The sequence below is a fragment of the Rhinopithecus bieti genome, unplaced genomic scaffold (assembly GCF_001698545.2).
Source record: "Rhinopithecus bieti isolate Rb0 unplaced genomic scaffold, ASM169854v2 scaffold_27022, whole genome shotgun sequence".
In the NCBI taxonomy this organism is placed as follows: Eukaryota; Metazoa; Chordata; class Mammalia; order Primates; family Cercopithecidae; genus Rhinopithecus; species Rhinopithecus bieti.
Window position 1 is genome coordinate 633,879 of NW_016812251.1, and position 23,017 is coordinate 656,895.

Genomic DNA, 23,017 nt, shown 5'->3' on the forward strand with positions numbered 1-23,017 from the left:
GAAGGGGCATGAGGCAACTTTGGCGATGATGGAAATGTTTTGTATCTTTCTTTGGTGGTTATTAGTGTGGTGAATGCATTTAGCAAAACTTATTTAACTATGTACTTAACATATATATGTTTAACTGTTTGAAATTTTTAGTCCAATAAAAAATGTTTAATTATATGTCATTAAGCCTGATACAAGTTACAAGTAAATACCTAGATTATTTTTCGTGAAACTAAGAATATCCAAAATAAAAAATTGTATATGATCAGAACTACTGGTTGCAGATGGTTTGCAGAGACAAATATAGAAGATACTGGCATGCATTTTGGTGAAAACTGAAGGGAAAGTGGGGAGCTCTACTGCTCTTGAATTAACATAATCTTTTCAAGTTTAGGAAATCAGTATAGGTAAATAAATTGAACATGTGCCTTAAGGGCAACCACAGTAATAACAATTTTTATCTTTTAAGGTAGCATAAGAAACCTTATAAGGTGAAAACCAAGAAGGGAAAAAATGAAAGAGTAAAATAAATGAAAAACATGAAATAAAATGCCAGAAACAAGTATTATTTAAAATTAATGTAAATGGTTTATACTCACCAGTTAAACTCTCAATGAATTTTTCAATAGTTTAAGTGATAGCTACATGATTTTTAATTAAAGTGGTGAAAATAAAAGGATGGACGTGATGTACCAGGCAAATATGAATGATAGCAATTAATAAAGCTAGATAGTAATCTGAACAGATGTTCACCTATATATATTTTTTAAAATTTAGTTGAGAAAGAAGCTGAACCCACTAGAAAGTTTTGATAGTTAATAAAGAACTTGATAAATGTATATATAAATCTAAATAAGCAACAGTTTTATAAAACTTATACCTAATGTGCTTGATGAAGGAAACGAAACAAAGTGAAAGTAAGTATTGGGTAGCAATAACATCCCTAATGAGAAGGAGATGACTTTAAAACATTTGAATGTTCTTGTACTCTTCAGGGAAAGAGAAGAGATTATTAGTTTAGAATTCATGAGTGTGTTAAACATTAAAGGATAAATAAAGCAGAGAGTGTATACAATTTGTGGAACAAAAGAAGTCAAAATACAAAGAAAACAATAGAATCCTGAATAAAAGCATGTAATAGTTAAGGTAAATAAAAAAATATAAACTAATGTCAGAAAAAAATTCCAGATGTATCCATTGTAGCAGTAAGTTAAAACGGAGTTAAAATGGACTAAACAGTTTAAAAAACATTATGAATTAAGGAAGATGAGCAAAATTTAGCTGTAGAATGCTTACAAGAGACAAACCTAAAGCATATGAACACAAAAAAATTAATATTAGCCGGGCGCGGTGGCTCAAGCCTGTAATCCCAGCACTTTGGGAGGCCGAGACGGGCGGATCACGAGGTCAGGAGATCGAGACCATCCTGGCTAACACGGTGAAACCCCGTCTCTACTAAAATACAAAAAACTAGCCGGGCGAGGTGGCGGGCGCCTGTAGTCCCAGCTACTCGGGAGGCTGAGGCAGGAGAATGGCGTAAACCCGGGAGGCGGAGCTTGCAGTGAGCTGAGATCTGGCCACTGCACTCCAGTCCGGGCAACAGAGCGAGACTCCACCTCAAAAAAAAAAAAAAAAAAAAAAAAGAGAACATGCAAAAGCTAGATTTCCACAGGGACCTCCAGGACTCACCCATCTCCTCCACAAGCTGCCTGCCTTCTTGAACAGGAACTCAGAGACAACATCAGTGCAGTTAAGTTTGTATCCTCTGTCATCCTCTGACCCTACTCCCACCACTATCCTCCACCTCTTTGATGTCCATCTTAGACTACACATGTGCTTCTAACAAGTGCAATTCTGAAGAAAAGAAAAGCAAAAGTCGGTGCCATCTGGCATCATTGGTTTTCATGACTTTGTGCATGTTAAACCTGGTATTTCTATTGATATGGTATTTCCATAGAACAGAAAAGAAAGGAAAGGAAAAGAAATCACCAAAAAAGTAATAACATCTCCCCACAACTTCTGACAAGACACTTTTCTTCAAGCAAAAAGAATGATAAACAAGACTCCCTCTGTCGCTGATGGGCCACAGGATGATTGAGTATGACCTCAGGATCTGTTACCATTGTTACAAACCCTTCTGAAAGCCAGAACTATCTGCTGACACTGGGCCAACCTTTGCTACTAAAAGAAATCAAAACTCCCTCTCTCCCGCAGCTTGTAGACTATGGCAATCCTTTCCTTGTATGAGCAGAAGGCAGAACTTTATCACTCTGGGTTTGAAAGCACCCCTAACCCCTGACCCAAGGGGAGCTTGGAACTCACATTTCAGCTGGGAAGGGTTGCTGACCTCTGGCCTGAAAAGCATGAAGCCCCCTCAACCCACAGCCAGAGTCAGTCCTTAACACGGATTCTTGTCATCCCTCTTTCTTCTTGGAGCAAAGACTGTCCTCAAAATAGCTAAACAGATATAGGAGTTGCCAGCAAAAACTGAAATCCAATCTTCTCTACCAAAAATGAAAAAAAAAAAAAGAGGATTTAAATAAGCCAGACACAAAAGGACAAACATTGTATGATTCTACTTACGTGAGTTATTTAGAGTAGTCAAAATCATACAGAAAGGAGAATGGCCAGGGGCAGGGTGGAGTAGAAGGTGGGAAGAGGGAATGGGCAGGCGTGACTGTTTTATGGGCATGAAGTTTCAGTTTGGGATGATGAAAAAGTTGTGGAGATGGGTGGTGATGATGATTACACAACAATGTGAATGTCCTTAACGCGACTGAGCTGTCCACTTAACAGTACAATAGTTTAAATAGTAAATGTTATGTTATGCACATCTACCATAATTAAAAACAAAATAAAAAAGAGGCTTTAGGGAACTTGTCCTGGGCATTTTAACACTTTTTAAAAGCTCTGTACATTTACTGGCCCCAATAGTTCTTAAGGTTAAAACAAACATAGAAGAAATCTTCAAGTCCTTTCCTCTTGAGGAATCTCCTTTGTCACATTTCTATTACACTTTAATACATAAGCTTTAACATGATTTCCTTATCAATCAGACTATGTTGATAACCCCAAACTTCAATAGCTTCAGATAACAGAAGATTATTCATTGCTCTCTCTCTACAGGTCCATAATGGGTCACCAATGAGATTCCATCAGGGACCTGGGCTGATGGAGAAGCCCCATTCACCATGCCAGCAGGAAAGGAGAGTGTTGCAAAGCGCACACTGGCTCTTCACGCTTCTGCCCAGAAAAGACCTGTTTCTCTCTCTTTTTTTTAATTTTAAATGTATATATCCTTTATTTATTTATTGTTTATTATTATTATACTTTAAGTTCTAGGGTACATGTGCACAACATGCAGGTTTGTTACATATGTATACACGTGCCATGTTGGTGTGCTGCACCCATTAACTCATCATTTACATTAGGTATATCTCCTAATGCTATCCCTCCCCCGTACCCCATCCCACAACAGTCCCCCATATGTGATGATCCCCACCCTGTGTCCAAGTGATCTCATTGTTCAATTCCCACCTATGAGTGAGAAATGTGGTGTTTGGTTTTCTGTTCTTGCGATAGTTTGCTGAGAATGAGTGTTTCCAGCTGCATCCATGTTCCTACAAAGGACACAAACTCATCCTTTTTTATGGCTGCATAGTATTCCATGGTGTATATGTGCCACATTTTCTTAATCCAGTCTGTCACNCTTCATGTGGATATAGTGTTGACTATGTGCCAAGCACTCTTCTAAGCACTTTTATATACATTTTATTTTTAGTATAGATGAAGTCTAAGTTGGCCAGCTGGTCTTGAAATACAGAGCTCAAGTCATCTGCCTGCCTCGGCCTCCCAAAGTGCTGGGATTACAGGCGTATGCGACCCTGCCTGGCCACCACTGTATATTTATTTGTTTCCAGTAGTTTTGTAGAACTCGTTTATTAGTTCAAATGAGCTTTTTTTTTATCTACCTACAAGATTGTCATCTTGAATAGAGATACTTTTACTTCTTTTTTGCCAGTGTATCTTATCTATATTAAATGTTTGTGTGTGTTATAAAAATTGATAGCCTTATGTTTATAGAACTTACATGTTTATCATATGATTTGAAGAACATTACATTTTAAAAATATTGGTAATTCTTAAGCAATTTGTCTTTTATATTCATTGTATTTATCTGTAATGTTAATTCTCAGTACATTGACACTCATTGTATTGTATTTATCTGAACATGTCAGAAACATATTGCTAAAAAAGGATGCATCAAAATAAGAAATGAACTTGTATAATCGTAAAAAGAACAAGATCATGTGTTTTGTGGGAACATGGATGGAGCTGGAAGCTATTGTCCTTAGCAAACTAATGCAGGAACAGAAAACCAAATACTGCATATTCTCACTTATAAGTGGGAGCTGAATGATAAAAACTTGTGAACACAAAGAAGGAAACAACAGACAGTGAGGTCTAGTTGAAGGTGGAGATTGGGAGGAGGGAGAGGAGCAGAAAAAATAACTATTGAGTACTAGGCTTAATACCTGGGCGAAATAATTTGTACAACAAACCCCCATTACATGAGTTTACCTTTGTAATACATCTTCATGTGTACTCCCCGAACCTAAAAATAAAAATGAACTTGTACACTTCTAGGCCTTCAGTCCAGTCACCCTTGTATTTCCTGAAGTTAATGATTCAGTGAAAGAAGAAATAAAAGATTTCATCATTAAATTTTCTAATTGGGTTCATTGTTAACTAAGATCTGTGACAGTTATGAGATGGGTCATATAATTATTTAGATATTTCTGAAATATTTAGCAAATACTCGTTATTAAATTTCATTTGTCTTTAGAAAAATTGTTTCACGTTTCATTTTTCTTCACACTCATTTGAAATGTTCTGTTTTTAAAATTTTGCTAGGTATAACCCGGAAAAATCCCAGAACACCTCTTTCTGATCTCCAGGGCATGAATGCTCTAAATGAAAAAAACCAACAGTAAGTGTGTTTGGTTTATGTTTTCAAAGACATATAGAAGAAATAACTAGCATTCTTGTTGATACTTTTGTGACTTTAAAAGTACGAAGTAATTCAGGCATTGTTTTATTTCTTAAATCCTTTATAAGTGATGTAATAACACACTAATAGGTTAAAGTTAACAAAATTTGTTTACAGTTGCTTCTGGTAAAACGGCTTTACAATTTTGAAAAAGTTTCTTCAGAATGATTTAAAATGAGCTCATATATTTTAATTGCTGAGACCCTTCGTGCATTTTATATCTTTTACAAAATTAAAGGGTTATTCTGCTGCTTCCTGTGGAGAAATCTTATTGGGAAGTAATAATTGAATAGTTTGATTTACATCAAACCATCTAATACCTTTTTTGGGTGAGTGCGATTACCAAAGCTTACCTTTTACTATTTTCAATGACGAATTCCTGAGAACAATTTGACAGTAACAAATATAAATAATTTTATGAGTTCATAAAGTCTCTTTGTTTTTTATGTATACTATTTGATAAAGATTGTAATTTATATGAGGAGAAGAACATTGTTTCTAGAATGCATTCTCTATGTTTTAAACATCATCAAAAAATTGAGCTTCCTAATACTCTGGTAATAAGGATGGTCTGTCATTAAAATGAAGGTATAACTTCACTGATCATTTTTTCCAATTGAGTTACTATGTCTTTCTAATACATAATTGTCACTTGTCTGCTCAATAACTTTTTCATGACTCTTTATTGTCTATTAAAAGTCTAGGTTCAATAACTTCATATGCAAGATTTGTCACAGCCCAAGTATCTAGCCACAAATATATTCACTTCGAATGCCGCAAATTAAACTATTTGCTATCTTTATATTATATGTCCTTTGTTTTCTTAACAGTAGTATTTGACTAATTATGATATCTACCACCATATTTTCATGTTAAATTTTACCCCAAAATAAATTAGATAGTTAAACTTGACCTGTGTACCTTCAGTTTCATCTGTTGGCAGTATTCTTACCCTGGTCATCAGATGAGAACCCAATTTTCTTGATTATATAAAAAAGAAACCGCGATATGCCTCATTTCACAAAGCAGTTAGTGGTTTTAAGTTTCCTAATTTCTAGTTCGTGTTTCTTTCTTTGTACTTTCCATTTTGGATACCTGAAGTGGTCTATATGGGTTTCTGGTTCAGTTTCAGACCACCACAATAAAACGAATTCTCAGTAAAACAAATCACACAAATTTTTTGGTTTCCCAGTGCATATAAAAGTTACATTTACACTATACTGTAGTCTGTCAATTGTGCAATAGTATTATGTTTAAAAAATACATACCTTAATTAAAAAATACTTTGTTGCTAATAAAACTAACAATCATCTGAGCCTTCAGTGAGTCATAATCTTTTTGCTGGTAGAGGGTCTTTCCTTGATGTTGATGGCTGCTGACTAAGGTGGTGGATGCTGAAAATTGGAGGGGCTATGGCAATTTCTTAAAATAACACAATGAAATTTATTACATCAGGTGCCTCATCTTTATAGGAAAAATTTCTCTGTAGCATCCAGTGCTGTTTGATAGCATTTTAACCACAGTAGAACTCCAGAATTGGAGTCAATCCTCTCAAGCCCTGCCACTGCTTTATCAGCTCAACTTATGTAATGCTTTGAATCCTCTGTTGCCTTTTTTTAAAAGAATTGTTTCCTCAGCAGTCCTTAACCACAGAATACGTTGTCATTTCAACAGTTTTCACAGCATCTTCACCAGGAATCTATTTTTCTGCTACATTTTTTCCTCCGTCACCCTCCCTCTCTTCGTTCTTTCCTTCCTTCCTGCTTTCCTTCTTCCCTCACTTGCTTCCTTCCTTCCTCTCACTCTCTCTTTCTCCTTTTGTTTTCTTTTTTTTTTTCCCACTAAAGCCAGAGTAGCATGCATTTTTTTTAATGAGAAAAATATAAGTGCACACACAAACCATCTTAAGTGCAATATGATTCTCCCATTTGGGAAGACACATTTTCTTAGGGATAATGATTCATTGACTTTTTTTAATGGTTTAGCACAAAATAGTGAAAATACAAGCATTTCTAAAGGGTTTGTTGATTACATGCCATTTATATATCTTGAATAAATGCTGTAAGCAAATGGAAGCTGAGATTTATAAATATGGACAAATGTGAAATTGTTGTAAGTAGCTATCTCCTGATATTTCTTTTAAAAAAATTTTAGTTCACTCATAATAATTATACATATTATAGGGTACAGTGTGATGTTTTGATACCTGTATACATTGTATAATGATCAAATTAAGGTAATTACCGTATTCATCATCTCAAATATTTATCCTTTTTTTGTGGTGGGAACATTTCTCTTTCAAAATTTTCTTTTCTAGCTATTTTCAGGTGTATAATACCTTATTGTTAACTATAATCACTCCATTGTTCAATAGAAGACTAGAATTTATTCCTCTTGTCTTACTGTAACTTCATGCCCATTGACCAACCTCTCCCCTTACTATACCGCTCCACCTTGTTACCTTTTCCAGTCTCTGGTAATCACTGTTCTATTCAGTACTTCTGTGAGAGCAGCTTATTTAGATTCCACATATAAGTGGGTTCATGCAGTGTTTGTCTTTCTGTGTCTGGCTTATTTCAGTTAACATAATGTACTCTATGTTTGTCCATGTTGTCCAAATGATAGGACTTTATCCTTTTTTTAATGACTGAATAGCATTCCATTGTGTGTATATACCACATTTTCTTTATCCATTCATTTGTTGTTGGATACTACTACTTTACCTGGAGAGCCCTCCATTGATTATTACGTACTTTACCTGGAGAGCCCTCCATTAATTATTACGTTATAATCACTGGTAATTTTATGTTTTGTTCATTGCTATATCTGCAGTGTCTAGAGTCTCATAGGACTTAGTAAGTTTAATGCGTGTGTGAGTAGTGAGTGTGTGTGTGTGTGAATAAGACCTTTCAGGAGGAAATTAGATATTCCATAGGATGGGATAGTCTATTAGGATTACAGATTCCTACAGTAGCATTTGAAAATTCTAAAATCTAACAAAGAGGGAAGATATTATAATCCATTATATTAGTTACTAGTTGTTGAATGATAATATATTTAAAGATGTCAGCTACATGATGTGCTCATCTACATGCACATTTGTATGTGAATATGATGGAATTCATAGGAATTTGTTCTGAATGAGACAAAGGTTAGTCCCAACTGATTGGCAATTATTTGCATGAAATCATTGTTTTTCTAAAATTTAACTTTAGTATTTAAAGTTTTATTTTATTTAAGCAATATGGTGTTAATTAGAGACGTCTTGATTAACTAAAGCAAATTCTATTTTTTACAGTGATACATTTGATATTGCCTGGAATGGCAGAACTGGGATTCGCCAGAGCAGACTATCAAGTAGCACCTCCTTGCTTGATAAAGATGGAATATTTGCTAATTCAACTAGCAGCAAACTCCTGGAGAGAGCCCATGGAATTCTCACGTCAGTACTGATCAGTAATGTGATTTTTTTTTTTTTTGCTGGTTTAAAATTTTTTGCAGGAAAAAATGAAGGAGGGAGGGGAAAAAATGAAGGAGGGAGATGGTGAAGTGTTATTTTCATGGGAAGAATTTTGACTGAAACAAGACTCAAAGGTGTTTAGGTAGCATTTACAGCCATGAATCTCATGTGTTGTAAAGCTTGTGTTTTGTTGATTTTCTCCCCTTATTACCAGGAGAATCGTGACTGAATATATTTATTATGGAGATGATAATAAAGGTCTTATTGTTTAGACAGGCCCTACCTTCAGAGAAAGAAAAAAACGTTAGCTCCTTTTAGGATTCCGAATTTTTACTACAGGTATCCTTTAATTCTAGCAGTCTTAACAAATTAGGCAAGAAAATCTATAAATGGTGAATGGTTGAGTGATATATGACACTTATCCAAGCTTTCCATTTCTTATAAACTGATTATAGAGTTGAAGACATAGCCATAACCATGCTCTACCATGCTTCATAGAGACCCCATCTCTCCAAAAAAAAAGGAAAAGAAAAAAAATTAGCCAAGTGTGGTAGTGCATGCATGTAGTTCCAGCTACTCAGGAGACTGAGGTAGGAGGGTCATTTGAGCCAAGGAAGTTGAGGCTGCAGTGAGTCATGATCTTGCCATTGCACTTCAGCCTGGGCGACCGATTAAGATCCTGTCTCTGAGAGAAAAAAAAAAGGAAAAAAAAGTTTTTAATTATTAGCATTAACATATTTTAGACATTTCCCAAGCATATCGTTTGACCACTAGCTAGAGGTGTGACTGAATTGGATTCCATAATCCTTGTCTGAATCACTGCTTAATAATGTTAATAGGTTCTATTTATGTAGGTCTTGCTGTACCCCAGAGGTATACATTAACTCATTTAATCCTCACAATAACTTTTAAGTTATAGGTAGTATTGTCATCCCCGTTTTACATTATTACATAATGAAAAGTTAAAGATGTTAAAATCATACCTTAATAGATGGTAGACCATAGATTGTTGTCCAGGTCTTTCTGACTTCCCAGCCCATATTCATAAGCGTTGGACTTTATTCCTTCTTTCTGTAACTATGAAAAAAGCTAAAAATAAAATTAAAAAGACTTGATTTAAGTATGGTATTGAGGTTTGAATAAGGAAAAAAAAATGAGTGGAATAGAAGAATTTTAATTACCAAAATGGAAGATTACATTTTGGTGATAAGTACGTTTTTAAAAAATTTATGAAACTTAAACATCTCACTTAGTCTTGAAATGATAGAAATAAGTCTTCTGTAGGTACAAGAAGCTACTAACAACTGAAGAAAATGAACCTGTAGCTTAGAATGTACAACACAGTGTTACTAATCATCAGGTGTAAATCTGTTTATACTTATATAACAAGGCAGGTGTCTTTTCCTTGTTTATTCTTCCTTCCCAAAGTGCCTGCCTGGCTGAATCAGATAGTGTTTTCATATAGAAGACTTACAGTCTTGGTAGTGGGTATATAATCTGTTGTTTGAGGAGAGACCTTGAAATCTTACTTCTCTACAGTAGCTTTTGTTTTCTTCTTGTTTTATGCAGTAGCTTTTTTTAATGAATGATTTATCTCTATAGGAGAAACAAAATTTCAAACCCAAGCCTGCCCTTCCAAAGGTGAGTACTGTGAAAACTCTTTTTGTATTGGTATTCTGCTACACAATTATTTTTTATTACACATACAATCTTCATACATCAAAAACAAGAAATAACCTTATTTGTATCCAAGATAGTGATTGTGCACTTAGTTGAATCCATTTTAGAAATAACACTGTTATGAAATGGCTAAGCCTAGTGATTCAGGTAAATATTTATTTGTGGTATATACCATTTTCTATTGTTTGAATAGCTCCTGAATATAAATGTTGTTTAGTTATTGCCTCTTTATTTAAGGTCTTTTCATTTCTCCTTGGGCCAAGTTAAGGTCAAATTCTGAATTGTACCTGATTTTAAAATAATTTCTGATTAGTGCTTACCTAATCCAATTATCTATAATAAATGTTTGCCAGTTTTCTCTATAAAGGGACATTGTCTTTGTCTTTTCAGGCTTATGGTTTCTGATATAACTAGTTGGCTCTGCTGTTGTAGCAGAAGTGCGGCTATAATTTGCATTCCAATAAAACTTTATTAATGGACACTGAAAATTGAATTTTATATAATTTTTCACATGCCATAAAATATTATTATTTTAACCCATATAAACCATATATAAATAATGGGAAGGGTTTGGTGAGCAGTACTTGCCGTCTGTTAATATAGCTCTGGCTTTTTATTTTTTTGCGGGGATTGTTGTTTCATTTTGCTTTGTTTGTTTTATTAATGTTTATAGCAGCTTTATTTGTAATAGCAAAAAACTGGAAGCAACTCAAACTTTCATCAACCGAAAAATGGTTAAACACACTGTGGTATATCCATATAATTGAATATTTAACTCACCAATAAAAGTTAATAAACTGTTGATGCGTGTAACAACATGAATGAATCTCAAAATAATTACACGCAATAGTAGATACTGTATATAAAATCTCAGAAAATATGAATTGCAGTGACAGAGAACAAAGAGGTGGTTTTAAACACACAGACATTTCCAGGGACTACAGCCCCCTGGATCAATGCAGATAAGTAGTTAAAAAGCATACTCCCCAGTTAATTTCTGGAAGGGGTTTGTCTGTGTACTTCTGTAGCTGTTGTTTGAGGATTGGGCTCCTCTCTAGTCTGTATCTGGTAGCCAACAGGCAAACAAACAGTAGACCCCTGGGATACTGACTGTGAGTTCCAGCATTTCCTGAGTTTTTTCATCTAACTTGCTCCAGCAGTAAAGCTAGAGCAGATTGTCTCTATAGATTATCCCTGGAAGGAGTTTATTCATGGATTGATCACAACTGCCACAGCTCCCTCCCAAGAGATGGCCTCCTTAACCATATAGTTCTGGGAATTGATGGGACACTGAATTTCTGAGTCTCTAGACCAGTGAAAACAAATAAATGGGCCCACTTTCTTCCCCTAAGATGAGATAATGCAGTCTGATCTAAAATGTAGGCGTTTGCTAGAATTCCTTTCTCCAGCGTAGTGCAGAGAGAATCCTACTTTCAGCTTCACCCTGACGATAGAAGGAACTGGAACACACTTTTAACACTTCAACCTTTTTAGCTGTGTCTAGAGGGAATGACTTCTCTCTTAAATGTTTTGAGGTACTGACAGAACTTGGCACATCCTAATTTCCTGGAGGCAACAAAAAACAAAGGCAGCAGTTTGAACAAACACAAAAGTTTGAGAGATACCTTAGAATTTCTGGCCAGACTGACTGGTTAGGTCCTTCTACATGAAACGGGACTGGGAGACGCTATTAGGTTATCTAATGTGCAGAAAACACAGAGGGTAGAGGCAAATGAAGAAATGGGGAAGTGTGTTCCAAATAGAGAAACAAGATAAATTCAAAAAGTACCAGAAGGAGAAGAAAGAAAAAGTGAGAGAAAACAGTTTCAAAGATGTAAAGGCAGAAGCTACTCAAGTCTGGGGAAATAGAACTCCAGATCTAGAAAATTCAAAGGACACCAAATACTATCAATCCAAAGAGATCCATATTAAGGTATGTTATAATCAATTTGTCAAAAGTTAAAGACAGAGTATTTTTTAAAGAGCAACAATGAAAAAGCAACATGTTAAATACAAGGGTCCCCCACAAGACTATCATCAGATTTTTCTTGAGAAACCTTGCATGCCAGAGGTAGTGGGATTCAAAATCCTCTGAGAAAAAAGACCTGCCAACCATAGTACTATGCCCAGCAATTTTGTCTTTCAAAAATGAAAAGGAGAGATAACAACTTTCTCAGACAAACAATGGCTAAGGGAATTCAGCACTGCTAGACCTGACTTACAGGAAAGTAGAACTGTATTTTCTTGAACTTCTTTCTTGAGAGTTCTCTAAACAAAGTTCTTCAAGCTAAAGGACAGTGGTACCATGAGAATATGAAAGCAGAAAACTCACTGATAAAAGTAAGTACACTGTCTAATTTAAACATTCTAATTATGTAATGCCAGTGTGTAAATCAATGATATCTCTAGTGTAAAGGCTGAAATACAAAACTGTTGAAACAATGGCAGCTACAAAAGTTTGTGAAGGGACACAAATTATAAAAAGATATAAAATGTAACATCAAAGAGATAAAACATGAAGGGTGAGTAAAAGTGTAGGGTTTATGCGTGCAACGAAAGTTTAGTTTTTATAAGCATAAAATAGCCAGTTTTAAGTATATGACTGGCTTTTATGTAAGCCTCAAGGTGACCACCTTTAGTGGATACACAAAAGATAAAAGGATGGAAGTCGTACCACTATAGAAAACCATCTAACCACAAGGGAAGACAGCAGTAGTGGAAGAAAGGCTCTACAAAACGATAAAATAACAAAGTGGCACTAGTAAATCTTTACCTATCAATAACTGGTTTGAATGTAAATGGATTAAATGCTCCAATTAAAAGACACAGAGTGCCTGAATGCATTAAAAGAAGAGAGACTCATCTATATGCTACCTGCAGAGACTCACTTTAGCTTTAACAGTGTACAGAGAATGAACATTAAGGGATGGAAAAAAATAGCCCATGCAAATAAAACCTAAAGAGACAGCAGCACTATCCTTATAACAGACAAAATAAAGTCAAAAACTGTAGATGAGATAAAGAAGGTCAATATATAATGATAAAAAGGGGTCTGGTCATCAAAAGGATGTAACAATTTTAAATATATATACACCCAACATTGTATATTTGTATTTATATTGTAGCATTGAAATGTATAAAGCAAATATTGAGACATCTGAAGAGAGATAAACTACAATACAGTAATCCTAGGGGATTTCAGTACCCCACTTTCAACAATGAACAGACCATCCACACCAAAAATCAATAAGGAAGCAGTGAATTTGAAGAAAATATTGGACCAAATGCATTTAATAGACATATACAGAACGTTTCAATCAACAGCAGCAGAATACACATTCATCTGAAGCGCACATAGGACATTCTTCAGGAGATTACAGGCTTGAGCCACCATGCCTGGCCAGTAATAAAAATTCTTTCATAAAAGAATAGTCTAGGACCAGATAATTTCAGGATGCAACGCTACCAAACATTTAAAGAAAAATGAATACTAGTCTTTCTCAAACTCTTTCAAAAAACTGAACTGGAGAGAATACCTCAAACTCATTTTACAAGGCCAGCATTACCCTAATAGCAAAGCAATACGAAAATACTACAAGAAAATTAGTTCAGCTGCTATGGAGAAGTTCGGAGATTTCGCAAAGAACTAAGAGTTGAACTCCCATTCAACCCAGCAGTCCGATGACTGGGTGCATGCCCAAAGGAAAATAAATTGTTCTACCAAAAAGACACATGCACCTGTACGTTCATTCTAGCACTATTCACAGTAGTCTTTACTACTGTGAATAGTGCAGATATCCTCATCAAAATGCTATTAAACCATATTCAATACAACATTTGAAAGGATCATTTACCATGATCAGTTGGGATTTATTCTTGGATGGTTCAACATATGCAAATCAATAAATGTGATTTACCATATTAACACAATGAATAGCAAAAACTATACTATCATCTCAACATATGCAGATAAAGAATTTGACGAAATTCAGCCTTTCATGATAAAAGGTCAGCAAATTAGGTGTAGAAGGAGTGTTCCTCAATATAATTAGGCAATATGTGACAAGCCCACAGCTGCCATTATACTCATTGGTGAAAAGTTGAAAGCTTTTCTGTTAGGATCAGGAACAAGAAAAGGATACCCACTGTCACCGCTTCTGTTACACTTCAATTCAGTATATTACTGGAATTGTTAGCCACAGAAATTAGATAATAAAAAGCATACAGATTTAAAAGGAAGAAGTGATATTGTGGTTGTCAACAGCATAACGTTGTATAGAAAATCCTCAAGACCCCACTAAAAAACTGTTAGAACTGATACATAAATTCTGTAATGTGCTTCAGTAATGTTTCAGGATACAAAGTCAACATACAAAAATCAGCAGTGTTTCTTGCCTTTTTTTTTTTTTTTTTTAAATAGAGACAGGGTATCACTCTGCCAGTCAGGCTGAAGTGCAGGGGCATGATCGTAGCTCGCTGTACCTTGAACTCATGGGTTCAAGCAATCCTGCCACCTCGGCCTCCTCAGTAGCTAGGACTGCAGGTGCACACCCCCACATCTGGCTATTAAATTTTTGTGGGTTTTTTTTTTTTTTTTTTGGTAGAGTCTTCTTTCTCTGTGTTGCCCAGGCTGGTCTTGAAGTCTTAGCCTCAAATGATTTTCCTGCTTTGGCCTCCTAAAGTACTAGAGTTATAGTCATGTGCCAGTGCACCCAGCCTAAAAATCAGTAACATTTTATAAACTAAAATGAACTATCTGAAAAGAAAGTAAGGAAACCATCCCATTTACAATAGCATCAAAAAATATAAACTATTTTATAGTAAACTTAACCAAAGATGTTAAAAATTTGTATACAAAAAAATCATAAAACATTGATGAAATCAAAGACAACACAAATGAACAAATGATGTCCTGTGTTAGTGGATTGGAAAAATTAATATTGTTAAAATCTCCATATTGCCCAAAGTGATTCACTGATTCAGTGCAATCCCTCTCACATTCCATTTTCATTTTTCACAGAAATAAAAAAAAATCCTGAAATTCATATGAATATACAAAAGACCCCAAATAGCCAAAGCAATCTTGAACAAAAAGAACAAAGCTGGAGGCTCACACTACCCGATTTAAAAATATATTAGAAAGATATTGTAATCAAAACAGCGTGGAGCTGGCAGAAGAAAATATATATTAACCACTGGAAAAGTATTAAAAGCTCAGAAGTAAACCCATACATTTATGGTCAGTTGACTTTAAACAAAGGTGCCAAGTATACACAATGAGTAAAGTACAGTCTCTTCAATAAATGATGTTGGGAAAACTGGATATTCACATGTAGAAGAATGAAATTGGTACCATATCTCACCCCACGTAAAAAATCCAACTCAAGTGGGTTAAAGACTTAAATATAAGACCTGAAACTGTTAAACTTGAACGCAGGTTTGAACTGTGCAGGTCCACTTATACGTGGGTTTTAAAAAATAAATACAGTCGTACATATCAGTGGGATCTACATCTGCAACCAAATGTGGATCAAAAATATGGTATTTGTGAGATGCAAGATCCACCCTTATGGAGGACCAATTTTTTGTACCTATGGGTTCTGCAGGGCCGGCCATCAGACTTGAGTATGTACAGATTCTGTTTTCTCAGCGTGGTTCTGGAACCAATCCCCATGGATACTGAGGGACAACTGTAGAATAAAACATAGGGGAAAAACTCTATGATACTGTTTTGGACATTGATTTCTTGACTCTGACCCCTAAAACACAGATAACAAAAGCAGTAATAGACAAATGCATCAAACTCGAAAGCTTCTGCACAGCAAAGGAACTAATCAACAGAATGATGAGACAAACTGTAAATGGGAGAAAATATTTGCAGACTATGCATCTGTCAGTGGGTTCATGTCCAGAATATATAAGGAGTCTAAACAACTTAATAGCAAAAAAGCAAATAATTTGTTTTAAAAATGGGCAAAAGACTTAAATAGACATTTTGCCAAAGAAATGTCTTAGGGCCTGAGGATCAGCCTGCTCAGCAGCCCCACCCCTGACAGTGCAGCTCTTGTGATCATCAGATGTGTGCCCTCCCTGAGGGCCTGAGGATGGGCCCACTTGGTTGCCCCACTCTTGCCAGCACCACCCCCATGACGAATGGATTTGTACTCTTACCACAGGTCCTGAGGACCAGCCCACCCAGCATCCCCACCCCTGATGACACTGTCCCTACAACTGGCTGAACTGGTGCTTTTTGTGTGCGCCTTCCAGAGCCAGTGGACTGGTGTGTATCCAATGATGCAACCTACAGAACCACCATGCTTTGCATGTGTACCCTGCAGGGTCTGAGGGCCAGGCTGTCTGGTAGTTCTGCTCTGCTCCTGGTGACACTGCCTTTTCATTTGCTTGAACAACCATGCTTTGGACATACACCTTTGGCATCAAGATCGCTTGCGTGGTGGCTTTACCCACAGCCTCACTGTCACCCAGGCTGGAGTACAGTGGTGCAATCTTAGCTCACTGCAGCCTCTACCTCCCAAGCTCAATCAGTTCTCCTGCCTTAGCCTCCCAAGTAGCTGGAAATCCAGGCATGCACCACCATGCCGGCTAATTTTTCTATTTTTGGTAGACAGGATCTCACTATATTGCCTAGGCTTGTCTTGAACTTCTGACCTCAAGCAGTTTTTCTGCCTTGGCCTCCCAAATTGCTGGGGTTACAGGCATGAACCACTGTGTCTGGCCCACTGCACTTTAAAACAAACAAAAACATGCAGGGTCTCATTATGTTGCCCAGACTGGACTTGAACTCCTCGGTTCAAGTGATCCTCCAGCCTCAGCCTCCCAAATTGCTGGGATTACAGGCATATACCACGTGCATGGCTTGGAACTGTCACTCATGCCTTGTGCATGCCCCCCAGGACCAGAGGACTGGCTTGCTTGGTGGCACCAACATAGTACTGGAGTAGCACACCAACTTTGTAAACACCCATAGCCTAAGTCACTGAGACAGTAACGTCGGATGTTGACTACAGCTAAAGAAGTTACACAGAGACTACACTGCTGCACCTACCTAGAACCAAAGCCAAAGCACCCTACCCAATTACCACCCTAGGATCCATCTACAGGAAAATATCTCCTTATGAAAGTTACCCCATAAAATTGGAAGAGGCAACTGTTTCACCAAATGGCACAGGTCAATACAGGGACCCAAGAAATATGGTAAGATAACTACCAGATAAAAATATGCAAAAGAATAAAACTCACTGGTAGAAGTAAATTCAGAATCAAATTTAGAACCTGTAGAGGCAATTTCACTTTCAAACTCAGAATATATTACTAATGTAATGGTGGCATATAGTCTTTTAAATCTCTAGTATAAAGGTTATAACTCAAAATGGTCAGTGATGTCTATAGCTACAATTAGATGTTGAGTAACATGATTTTAAAAAGATGTAAATTAAGGCAGCAAGTTATAAGTTGTGGGGGGATGGGGATAAAAGTCTAGCATATTTGTATGCAAAGTTATTATCTGTTTAAAATAGTCCATTATAAATATAAGATTTTAAAATGTAAGCCCCATAGTAACCGGAAAGAACAAAACGACAGCAGATACATAAATAAGAAAGAGAAAAGAATTAAAGCTTAACACTCAAGAAAACCACCAGAGAGATAAATAGTAAGAGAGGAAGAAAGGTAAAAATATATATACAGAACAACTAGAATACCATTAACAAAATGGCAGGAGTAAGTCCTCACCTATCAATAATGACCTTGAATGTAAATGCATTCAATTCTCCAGTTAAAAGATACAGACTAGTGGAATGAATAAACAAGACCCAACTATATGATGCATTCAGGAAAATCACTTTACCTGTAAAGACTCACAGAATGAAAGTGAAGGAATGGGAAATGATATTATACACAAAAGAAACCAAAAGAGAGCGTGAGTAGCTGTAGTTACGTCAGATAAAATAGACTTCAAATCAAAAACTGTAAAATGAGACAAGCAGACCATTATATAATGATAAAGGGGTCAATTCAACAAGAGGCTATAACAATTGTAAATATATATGCAACCAACACCCAAGCACCCACAAATATGTGAAGGAAATATTATTAACCCTAAAGGGAGGGAGAGAGAGCAATACTGTAATTATAGGGGACATCAACACTCCACTTTCAGCAGTGGATAGAACAGCCAGACAGAAAATCAGTGAAGAATGACAGTTAAACTGCACTCTAGATAAATGAACCTAACAGACATTTACAAAACATTCTGCCCAGCAGTTGTAGAATAAATATTTTTTTCTTTTTTTTTTTTTTCTTTTTGGAGACTGAGTTTCGCTCTTGTCACCCAGACTGGAGTGCAATGACATGATCTTGGCTCGCTGCAATCTCCACCTCCCAAGTTCAAGCGATTCTCCTGCCTCAGCCTCCCAAGTAGCTGGGATTACAGGCATGTGTCACCACGCCCGGCTAATTTTTTGTATTTAGTAGAGACGGGGTTTCACCATGTTGGTCAGGCTGATCACTAATTCCTGACCTCAGGTGATCCACCCACCTTGGCCTCCCAAAGTGCTGGGATTACAGGCATGAGTCATCATGCCTGGCCCACATTTTTTTCATTAGCACATGAAACTGTCTTCAAGATATATCATGTGTTGGGCCACAAAACAAGTCTCAGTAAGTTAAAAAATTTCAAATTGGGAGCCGGGCGCGGTGGCTCACACCTGTAATCCCAGCACTTTGGGAGGCCGAGGCGGGCAGATCACGAGGTCAGGAGATTGAGACCATCCTGGCTAACACGGTGAAACCCTGTCTCTACTAAAAATACAAAAAAAATTAGCCAGGTGTGGTGGCGGGCGCCTGTATTCCCAGCTACTCAGGAGGCTGAGGCAGGAGAATGGCGTGATCTTGATTGTGGTGATGGCTTCATAGCTATATGAATATGTCATAATTTGTATACATTAAATACGTGCAGCTTATTTTGTTTCAGTAAAGCTATTGGAAAAAAGATCATTGAGGGAAAGGAATTTAGACTCATACTAACTTTTGACCTTTTACTTATTGAATATATATGTTTTAAACTTCTTACTACTTTTAATTCATTTTAACTTTTTATTTAAAATATCTTCTGTTTACACAGTCTATGCTAGATAAGATATATCCCTATCCTGAGGAATTTTTTGAGTATGTGCTAGGAGACCAAATATCCTCAATTCACAAAATTCGTCCCAGACTAAGTTCTCTATTTAAGAAGTAGGGATAAGTTAGGTAGGGATGGAGTGTGGGTAGGTGGAAGTAGTGGGTGGAAGGGATGATATCTAGGTTGGGTTTTGCAGGATAAGTCAAAACAATCTGAGATCCTTGTTATTACAGGGAGCCTTTCCATCAAACCTCTCAACAGGAGCCACAGTCAGCACTTAGTTTGAACAACTTTGTCTCTGAGATGACACACAGCTGTTCACTTTTGGATAACAAGTTAGCCTAGTTTGCTTCAGACAAGCATCCACTTGAAATGCAGAGGCTGTTTTCATGAGCTCAAGTTCATCCTTCCACAAGATGATAGCTCTGTTTTGGTAGTACTTTCCCATTTTTCATGTTAGAATTTATTCCCTCATAACTTGAAACTGTCAATTGTATTAGATCTACTTTTCTAACATCACCTATTTTTTTAGTTACATTCTTTTAGTGACAGCTGCATAGCCCAGTTGTACATTTGTACTTTAATATCTTCCTTGTCTCAAAATTCATGCTCAAAGTAATTTTACTGTGTTGCTCCCCTAGTACATTTTTATAGTCACTTAGGCTCAAATCTTGAATTTATTATTTTTTTGAGACAAAGTCTCACTCTGTCACCTAGGCTGGAGTGGCACGATCTTGGCTGACTGCCACCTCTGCCTCTTGGGTTCAAGCAGTTCTTGTGCCCCAGCCGCCCAAGTAGCTGGGATTATGGGCATGTGCCACCATGCCCGGCTATTTTTTTTTTTTTTTTTTTAACTAGAAACAGAGTTTTGCCATATTGACCTCACTGGTCTCCAACTCCTGGCCTCAAGTGATCTGCTTGCCTCGGCCTTCCAAAGTGCTGGGATTACAGGTGCGAGCCACTGTGCCCAGCCTTGAAGTTAATTTCATTACCCATTTTAGTCCTTTTTAATAACATGAGAAATGCCTTAGTTTGTTTGGGCTGCTATGATAAAATGTTTTAGATTGGTTAATTTATAAACGAAAGAAATATATTACAGCGCAAGAGGCAGGGAAGTTCAAAATCAAGTTTTCAGAGTTGATGTCTAGTGATGGTCCATTCCTCATGGAATGATACCTTCTGTGTGTTTTAACATGGCAGCTCTTTTGGGCCTCTTCTATCAAGGTACTAATACCACTACCCAGCTACTTCCCAAGGGCCCCTCTCCTTTGCCTCCTAATACTATCACACCAGGATTAGGTTTCAATATATGAATTTTGGGAGACTCAAGCATTTAGACTATGTTCAAGCAATATCTTATTAATCTTTTTGTCTACAGCACTTTGCACAGCAAGTGTAGATAATTGTTGAAAAAAATAATAAACTGGTTAACTAAGCTTAATAAACTCAACCATAATGATGGAATTAAGAAAGGAAAGAAGTAGGCAAGGAACTGAAGCCCTAAGAAAGGAAATAACTCTGTATCCCTTTACCTCTAGATTTATGGTCATATTTCATCTTTTTTCATAAACCTTATGCGCGATTGAATTATTTTTTAATGTCCTAATAGCCTGAACGTGAATGCAGTGTATCCCTAGCACTTACAACAGAGCCTGACCTTTAGTAATGACTCTGAACATTTGTTGATTGACCAAGTTATTGTTAGGTATATGGGAAGAAGTCTTATCTCCACTTGATAGGGAAAGCATTACTCAAAGTTCGTTAGTTGCTAGCTTTTTTTTTTTTTTTTTTTTTTTTTTTGAGATGGATTTTCATTCTGTCGCCCTGGCTGGAGTGCAGTGGTGCGATCTCAGCTCCCTTCAACCTCTGCCTCCCAGGTTCAAGCGATTCTCCTGTCTCAGCCTCCCGAGTAGCTGGGATTACAGGCGCCTGTCACCACGCCTGGCTAATTTTTTGTATTTTTAGTAGAGATGGTGTTTCGCCGTGTTGGCCAGGCTGGTCCCAAACTCCTGACCTCAGGTGATCCACTGTCCTCGGCCTCCTCATGCCTGGGATTACAGGCGTGAGCCACCACACCTGGCCAGTTACTAGGTATTTAATTCATTCAAGCTAATATTTATTGAATCCTACTCTGAAGCAGACACTATTTTAGAAATTGAGGGTACAGGGATGAACAGTACAGTCAGAATCCTCTGGGAGGTTATCTTTTATTTATTTTTTTATTTTTTGAGACAGTGTCTCGCTCTGTCACCCAGGCTGGAGTGCAGTGGCACAATCCCGGTTCACTGCAGCCTCTGGCCCTGAGCTCAAGCAATCCTCCCGTATCTCCACCTCCTGAATAGCTAGGACCGCAGGCACTCGCCATCACGCCTGGCTAATGTTTGTACTTTAGGGAAGAGACCTTGCCATGTTGCCCAGGCTGGTCTGCAACTCCTGAGCTCAGGTGATCTGCCTGCCTTGACTGTGCTGGGATTACAGGCCTGAACCACAGTGCCTGGCACTCCAGGAGGTTATTTTTTAGAGAAGAAGAAGACAATATACAAATTAACAAATAAATGAAAAAATAATTTAGATGATATTATATGCGGTGTTGAAAATTAAATGACATGTAATTGACATAGAAGTGGGCTATTTTTTTCAGTGTTTAAGCAAGAACTTTCTGAGAAAGTTACATTTAAACTACAAATTCAGTGCCAAGTAAAACCAAGTCTTGTGAAAGCCCGGCAATAGAGTATTCCAAGCAAATGAAAAAAATTGGAATGACTGAGGCAGAAATGAATGTCATGTTTGGTTTTACAAACTTTTACAATGTACCTGACAGCAAAGATTTTTTAGTAGTTATTTTATTTTACATAGTCCCTCTGGTGTTTTTTTCATAGTGAAAACAATTTAAACTCAAACTTTATTTCCAAGGTCTTTTCTCAATAGTATCTTAAAAGTAGAAGTGGGGAATTATTTTAGGCTTCAGTGCTAATTTGTTTTACATAAGGGTAACCTATGAATTCTTCTAATTGATTCTTGACTAGTATGAAAAATTATTTTTCATGAGTATACATACAGTGAAGCTGTGATAATTCAAAAGTGCTAATAAAACAAAACTGTCTAATATTTAGCACAAATACCCTTTTACATGTATGTTGTTTTGCATGGCTTTTTTTTTTTATCAATAGTGTTTGCAAATATTTTCCCATGTCAGGAAATATAGGTTTACAGTAACTTTATGAGCTGCAGAGTATTCAGTTGTGTAAATGAAGCGTACTTTATATAAATAATTCTATATAATTGCATATCTCTATAATTTTCACTATTTTGAAGTATATTATTATAAAAAACATAGATCTTGTTTGATAACTCCTTATAATAAATATCTAGATTTGAAATTTCTCGTCAGGAAAGTTATAATAATTTACATTCCTAAGAACAGTGAGTATATAGTGTATGTCTGCTTCCCCACCACCTCATGAATACTGACTCTTGTCAGTCTTTACTGTATTTGCCAAACTGATGCAGGAAACCTTTTTTAAAAGAAATGGCATTTTCCTTCAATACAGGTGAGATTGAATGGATTGTGATTTTGTTACTTGCCGTTTGTACTTTGAGAATTGCCTCGTCAGATCATCTGCCCTTTTTTTATTGTGATATCTATTTAATAATTTTTACAAGTTTTTTTTACATACAGATGATAAACCTTTTCATT

At 36.5% G+C, this 23,017-nt stretch overlaps 1 protein-coding gene across 1 annotated transcript in view; it reads left to right on the plus strand.

The window, feature by feature from the left end:
* MYO9A (myosin IXA) overlaps positions 1–23,017 on the plus strand; it is a 301,060-nt gene that overhangs the window by 172,580 nt on the left and 105,463 nt on the right. The window contains 3 exon segments of the mRNA XM_017895809.1: positions 4,903–4,978; positions 8,337–8,484; positions 10,104–10,139. Of these exon segments, the coding sequence (XP_017751298.1) occupies positions 4,903–4,978; positions 8,337–8,484; positions 10,104–10,139 (260 nt within the window).